This window comes from Prunus mume, linkage group LG2 (assembly GCF_029339155.1).
Source record: "Prunus mume cultivar Tortuosa linkage group LG2, ASM2933915v1, whole genome shotgun sequence".
NCBI lineage: Eukaryota > Viridiplantae > Streptophyta > Magnoliopsida > Rosales > Rosaceae > Prunus > Prunus mume.
In genome coordinates, this window is record NC_142699.1 from 41,330,080 (window position 1) to 41,337,619 (window position 7,540).

General features: G+C 37.7%; 1 protein-coding gene across 1 annotated transcript; it reads right to left on the reverse strand.

The window, feature by feature from the left end:
* Positions 1-443: 443 nt before the first annotated feature.
* On the reverse strand, positions 444-6,962 carry LOC103322535 (protein PAF1 homolog). Its single transcript, XM_089045329.1, has 12 exons — positions 5,504-6,962; positions 4,923-4,991; positions 3,906-4,013; positions 3,630-3,810; positions 3,463-3,539; positions 3,258-3,377; positions 2,779-2,884; positions 1,705-1,791; positions 1,538-1,606; positions 1,380-1,451; positions 1,101-1,244; positions 444-992 (listed from the first exon to the last, which is right to left on the reverse strand). The coding sequence occupies exons 1-12, from the start codon at positions 6,385-6,387 to the stop codon at positions 855-857; spliced, it is 2,055 nt and encodes a 684-aa protein (XP_088901455.1). The 5' UTR covers positions 6,388-6,962; the 3' UTR covers positions 444-854.
* Between the last annotated feature and the right edge of the window lie 578 nt (positions 6,963-7,540).

Here is a 7,540-nt window from a genome sequence, read left to right on the forward strand (position 1 = left end):
AAAAAAAAAATATATATTTAATATTTAATGTGTCTCATTTTCGAGTTGAAAAGTAATGGAACCTAAATCAAGATTTTCTCATTTTCGGGTTCATCACCCAACCGTGCCCTGTTGTGTCTTTGTCACTATTGCTGTTATTTTATACCAGGCAATGCAAGATGGACTGCTTATGCTCATGGACATTTTCAGAATGTGCAATGATTCTGACAATTCACAGATTTATAGTGCAGTAAAATCTAACCATAAAGAATGGAATATATTCATAACAAAATCAATATATATATATATATATTTTTAGTACAAGTGATAGTCTAAATTACAAGGGAGGAGGATTTCTCACACACACAACTATGATGCCGTTGAGGGTTCGAACTTGAGACCTCTAGTCTGCAAGTCAATGCCATTTTTCACTGACCTAGACCCCGTTGGCAACAAAATCAATATTCAATAGAATAATAAGCACACAATTTATTGCTGAAAATCACGGGAGAAGCTAAACAATATTAATTGTAATACCATTATCTAACCAAGTAAAAGGACATAAGTTAGAACTGCTGGGAAAACCCTATTCTTTTCTAGATAAACTTGATAGAACTTTACTCAAGGCCAAAACATTCTAACACTCTAACTTCTTTACAAGGTTTCTTTTTCATCTTACCCTTTACATGGTATCTAAGGGAAAATGTTTTCTGGCTAAGGATACAGGTAGATATTTGAGGTTCGAATGGACATCCCAACAAGAAGCGGCCAAATTAGTTCACACTTGCCTTTACGTCAAAGCAGCATCCGATCGCAGTTTGGGAATAATCTGCAAGTCTTCAAGACAGTCAGCGACAATTACATGAACAGATAAATTAATCAGATAAATCATCTTCAGCACCACTATATTCATCAATATCTTGGTGTCGTGAAATTTTCCGTGGTCTTTCAAGGGTATCTTCAACATCAAAGCGTCTTGTTTTCAAATTTGACACAGATCCCCTTGAATAATCCTGAAAGCAGCAAGCCAATTATGTGTATATGCAATTATTCAAATCATTTGATGACTAAAACCGCATACCAAATGAATTTAAATTTCAACAAATAGCTTATCATCGTACCCCTGAATCCTTTAGTTCAATTGCAGCAACAGTGGATCTCTGCCTGACAGTCACTCTTGAGGGTGCGGGAAAATGCTCAACCTCATCACTGGTTTTTCCCTCTTTGGACCTCTTTTTCCTTAAGACAAGCTTTGTGGGAAGGGGCTGCATTGTGAATGGAAAATTTATAAAGGATAATCTTGATGAGTTGTTACTCAAAACAAAACCAAAAAACAGAAGCAAAGAGCAATTAATAAATGCACATGTAATAAAGATAAAAATATCGATTCTAAGGGATACCGCATAGCGTGCTTCTTCTTCATCAAATGAAACAAGGTATGTTGTGGGATCATGCACATCATCACCTCTTACCTGTTGAGACATCAAAAGGAATATCATTAAATAAGCAATCAAAAGCTAACTTAATAACTTCTCAAAACCATGGGGATGGTACATACATCGTAATGATACTCGCGAACCCAAGAATAAGAAACATCTTCAGATTCATCATAAGGATCTTTTGATAGCTGCCACCATTGAAATAAATAGTATATGAGCCATGAGATCAGCCTATAAACTGTTAATGCTAATCTTCAGATTTAGAAGTCAAAAAAAGCATGTCTACCTCATTTGGCGAAGGGACCATGTAAGCCAAAAATTTCTCCGGATTAGCTGGATCTGCGCCTGTTACCTTGTAACTTTTCATAATGGCCTGTAATAGATGATGATGGATGAGATCATAACGCACCAGTAGCCACTTATAGGATCATGACAAAATATGAAAATATTCAAGTACAACAATGTAGAAGATGCAGACTAAGTTTGATGTAAATGACAATCGACAAAGCCATCACATATTAAAACTTCTGTCAGGCCAACGCATCTTTGGCACATAATATCTACTGTAACACAATGTTTTTCTTCCAAAGCCAGGGTTTCTGACTGAAAAAAGAAAGAAAAAGAAAACATGATATTTGGATATGAACAGATAGTAGAAAGAAAGGAGTAGCATTATTGGCAGTTCTTTTTTGCCAATTCACATGGAAGGTGGATTCGGATAAACTATAAGTAAAAAGAAAAAGAGCCGCTCAATCTACAGATACATTCAATTTGAGAGTAGAACGGCCAGGAAAAATTAACATAAAGAACATAGATAAGAAAGGTTCAACTTCATGTAAACCTAGGGATATGTGTTGTGGGATGACATGATTACCTAATACAAAGGCAATTCTTTAAATTATTTTCCTAACCGAAATGAAAACTTGATTAGTAAATTGCAACAATTCAACACATACTTAAGGTAAAATTCATGCAATCAAGGGATAAAGGCAACTCTTAAATTATTTCCCTCTAAATGAATAAGCACCATCTAACACACACTAACAGACAATGAAGGAATACTGCTTCAATTATGGGTATAGTTGGATACAGATTATTTTAGCTCTTTTGTTTGTTTTCCAAACCTTTCACCTAAATCAATTCAAGCAATTTTGATGGTCCTCTATTTGTTTTTTGGATTCAATTCTAGTTCACTTTTTGGGGCTTTCACTTGTTATTATAATGTGAAGCAGGCTGCAGAATCCAGAAATGAAGATTTTCTTTAAATTGAAGGTTTGAGAATCTGATTTTATTTGACCTGAAAAAAAAAAAAGAGAATCTAAATTTATGACCATAACTGGTTGCATGCATCCCAACTCACTCTTGATTCATAAGCGTCATGACCGGACTGGTCCAATTTGCTGTAGATTTCTGAATCAGCAGTAGGAGCACCATCAAATGCTGCAAGGACAAATTGGTCTTCATACCTATTACAAAAGTATCATCAATAACAGCCCCAAGTTAATGTGCGAATATTCTAGAATGCTATATGACTGCCATAAATAAATGTTTTAGGTTTTCAATTAACCAGCCACCAGCTTAATTGGTCATCATTGAAAAATATCTATAATCTGCATGTATGCATGCTCATGCATGAATATGGATGATTTTGATTTCAAAATGTCTGGACTCTGAAATAACAAGCTTTTCATGAGAGCTCAAGCTTGACTTCAACCATAAGCCATTGCCACTACGTATAATAAATTTACTAATTAAGATCAGCACATAACGGGCTTGTGTACGAAAGACTAAAGTAATAAATGTTTATCTTATTTAAACAGAAAATCAGATACTCCATACCGCTCAAAATCAGGCAACAGAGGTAGAACCTCAACAGGGTATAAATTCTTATTGGTTGCATAAACAGGGCGTGACTTGCAGGCCTCAAATGATGCCTCAATTTCCTTGATTTGTCTTTCCCTGAAAAATGATTCAGGGTAATTAATTGACATGAGTAATGGACATTGGTTATATGATCACCAAGGTAGGTAGGCAAAGAGCAAACCTGTCATTAAGGTTGTCCAAAATGTTGCGACCTCCCTTCATTTCCCGGAGTTCCTTTGCTTGTTTTTCAGTTAAAGACTGCAGATGCCAATGCACGTACTTATAACATAGCTCACCAGTATATTTCAAGAAAGACTGCTCATCTAAAATGGAGCATTAATCGACTACCTGTCTCGCAGAGTCCATGCTAATAGGAGATATATATTGTGTTTTAACCAGCCATGCAACCCCTTTATCGGTAGGCCGCTCTTTTCTTCTGATGCCATTCTTTTTCACAGGGGTTGCTGCTACATCATCCCGCAATAATTCCTCATCTTCCAAAGCAAGGGGTGGTCTAACACTTGGAGGACTGATTGAACCAGGAAAAAAAACAGATATTCAGTATTGTCATGCAATAAAAACTACTGATGTCTTAAAAAGGTTAGGGCTGTAGAGTAATGATACTTGTATACACTGAGGTCAAGCAGGTCAAGAGGTATCCCAAGATCTGGCTCAACAAAAAGCTTGGGCTTGTATGTTTTCTCCAGCGATGTTATTGTGTATTTTGTATATCTGGGAGAGGGAGGGAAGATTGCAAAAATTACCACAAAATAATAATAGATTTGATTTTGGAATTTGATAAAAAGATAACAAGGGAAAATAATTCTACTCCTGATCATGTGTCATAATGCCATTATTCAACAATCAGATTTGATTTCCATAGTGCGAGCTTCAACAAAAACCAAACATGTATGCTGAGTTCCAGACTCTCACTGAAATTTAAGCCATAGTAATGAGTGCTAAAACATGAAAAAACTCATCCCAGACTATCCTCTCCGCCCCCTCCAACAAAAAAACATAATATCACCTGACCTACGAAAGTCAATGCCACCACCAGACCAACATTTTCTGGATATTATCTTCTAAATCAAGAACGACATGTGAACCGCTCTGCTTGTTCATATTTTCTTGATCAGCCAACTTGATGCATGCAGTTTAACTTTAACATCAAGTTTCAGGCTGTATCCAGTCCATAAATACTGATAGGTTTGCTGCTTCACCAGACTAACAAAGTTCATTGCTAGTCTTCCATACACCCCAGTAAGATAAATGCTATGTGGCTCATCAGTAAATCGTTCTTCCCTTGTCTTTTCCATTCTTTTCAATCATCTTAAGCTCTCTGCCTTTTGCCACATTTACTGAAATACCCCCCTATTTGTAGAAAATAGCATAACAAAATTATCTCCATTAACCGCATCTTCCGTACAAGTGCAGTAGAAATTCATCTTCTTTCCTAAACAATTTCTAATTGCTCCAATTAATTCCTCCATCTGAAAACCAGCAATCATATGATGCCAATTACTCATTCTTACAACCTCAACAAGATTACAAAGGTCCATGCACAAGCAACATGCATTGCATACACATGCAAGCCTAAATGTACAAATGTTCAAAAGGTTGAGCAACAAAGAGATGACTTACTGATCTTTGTCTTTCTTCAAAGACATGAGCTTTGGCTGTGCACTTGGATCTGGAAGTTCATTCCGAAATCTTCAAAGAGCATACAAGTTAGATTGAAGTCATTAACGGAGTAAACAATGAAAGTACTTGACAAGCAGAGGGATGAACAAACACTATTTTTAACTAAAAGTACATTGTTCTGTTTTGGCCTGAACTAAAACAGCATTGCTTAGCCATATAGAATATATAAGATTCATCTCAAATGGTGTTTCACAATATGATAAACAAATAAAAGGCTGAATAAGAAAAGTTTGGAGTCTTATCCACCTATTATTAGGTTCAGCATACCACCAGTAGCTTTAGACGAGTTCAAAATATGGTGTATTGCTAAAATTGGATCATTGTGTTCTAATAAACATGACGAACTCTAAAAAGTACAAGTTCAACTTAAGCTGTAAGGGAATTAATAAAAAACATCTAATAAAACTGTTATTGATATATCACGTAATCAGTTTCCATCAAAACAGGAAAAGATTAATTTCAATTAAAACAAAGCAAAATGTGTTCTTCAAACAAAGGTAAGTCATTGTTAACATACTCACTTCAACTTGCATACAAATGTTGTTGGCTTCTTCAGCCTATTTTCAGTCCTCTCGCCGCTCAAGAATGGAGTAGCCCTCCTCTCCCCCATTCGTGACCCCGCAATAGACCCATGTCCTTTCCCAGAAGACAACATCTGTGTCTTTTGCAAAACTGAATTTTGGGAATCCTTTAGCTGCTGCCTATGCTTCTCTTCTTGCCTTTGCTTCTCAAATTCCCTCTTCTTTCTCAATCTCCTCTCTTCCTCTGTCTCCAATCTCCCTGGAGGCCCATTCGCTTTCTTCACTTGCATTGAAGGAACAGGGGGCTTATGCTGTTTTTGAGGAACCCCATGATTCAAATGCCCATGTTCACCCCTCCCTGACACCGATACCTCCCTGGAAGCCCCTTTTTCATGGGAACCTCTATCTACCCCACCATCCTTACTTTGTGGAGGGGGTGGTGGTGGTGAACCCGGGGGTGGTGGTGGCGGTGGGGCAGAGGAACTCGGGGAAAAAGGTGGTGGGGGCGGAGGCGGTGGCTGCTGTAAAGGCTGGATTGGTTGGTGACTATATTGTGAATACTGAGAATTCTGGTAGTACATGGGGGCTTGTGGAGCCTGTAAAGGCATTTTATTTTGTGCCACTGGAGGAGCTTGAGGGGGCGGCGGTGGTGGGTACGAAGACTCGGGCGGCGGAGGCAGTGGTGGATAATTGTATTGTGGTTGTGGGTGAGGGTGTTGAGTTCTTGGAGGGCCGTAATTACTATGATTGTAATTGTAACCCCAATTCTGATTATATTGATTGCCTCTCTGTGGAGGAGGTGGCGGTGGTGTTGGTGTAAGAGGGTTTTGATTTGGCGGCGGCCCGAATGACGATTGGGGAGGGAACGGCTTATATGAAGCCATAGCTAAGTTGATTCTCAAGCACACCAGACAATCAACCACAACCAGAAACAACCAATTCTACGTCCCTTTCAAATTCCCTCTACGAACTGATAAAAACCCTAAAGCAGCCCGGCAAGTTATTCTTTTTGGTCTCAAATCTCTAAACAGCCAAACACTTCCAATTCTAAGCTACATATAAAATTACATATTTTGAATAGCTGAGGAATCATAACAAAATAAATACCAGAACCTGGAAGATAGAAAATTTGAATTGAACGGAGTTTGTATAGCTGAAACCAGATTTGAATGTGAACCCTGGGAGAGGGATAGAAGCCCAGCTTTAGCTCAAAACCCTAAACTCTCAGCTGGAGAGAGGGTGCAAAAACCCTAAGCGAGTGACCGGAGAGAGAGATCGGAGGGAAGGAGACGATGTTCCTCTTGGTATTTATATATGATACGACGAGGCACACTGTTTGGTGAGCTCTCGGATTTGGTTCACCACGTCACTCTTCTGCTCTGCTGTATTTTTTGGCTGCGCTTTAATTTTACTTACCGGCTAGACAAAGCAACTTCATCATTCATCAATTTCATGATTGGCTTGGCTTCATGTCTTGTTCTTACAAATTTATATACGTCCTTTTTCTTTCCTTTTTACCCAAAGTTTTATGGTATTTGCCTCATCTTGGTAAACCTACTTTATCTTCCTATATACAAAAGAAAACTTCAGCTGAATTGTATTATGTTGTTCCCTTCCCCAAGACCATCTCCAACCATTGGGGTGGAAAAACCCAAATTTTCAGTTTTGAGTCCAAAATTCTTCTCCAACCCATGTATTTTGAGGGGTGGAAATTTGAGAAAGGTGAAATTTGGGGTAGAATTCCAGTCTAAGTTTTGCCTAGACTAGTAATTTGTGTGAAGCCCAAAGCTCTGTTTTGCAGCCCATGCGAAAAGGAGAAAGACACATGGCAGCTTCATAAAAGAAAGACGTTGGAATCTAACGGTTGAAAAAAGCTGGGTGGTTTTTTAATTTATTGCAAAAGCTAGGTTGTACTTGTTTTTATTTTTAAGTGAAATTCTATTATACTTTGGAATTTTAATTTTTTTAGGTCAAAATGTTTACAAAATTAAATCATAAATGTTGAAATAAAAATAATGTCAAGAAAAATTAATGACA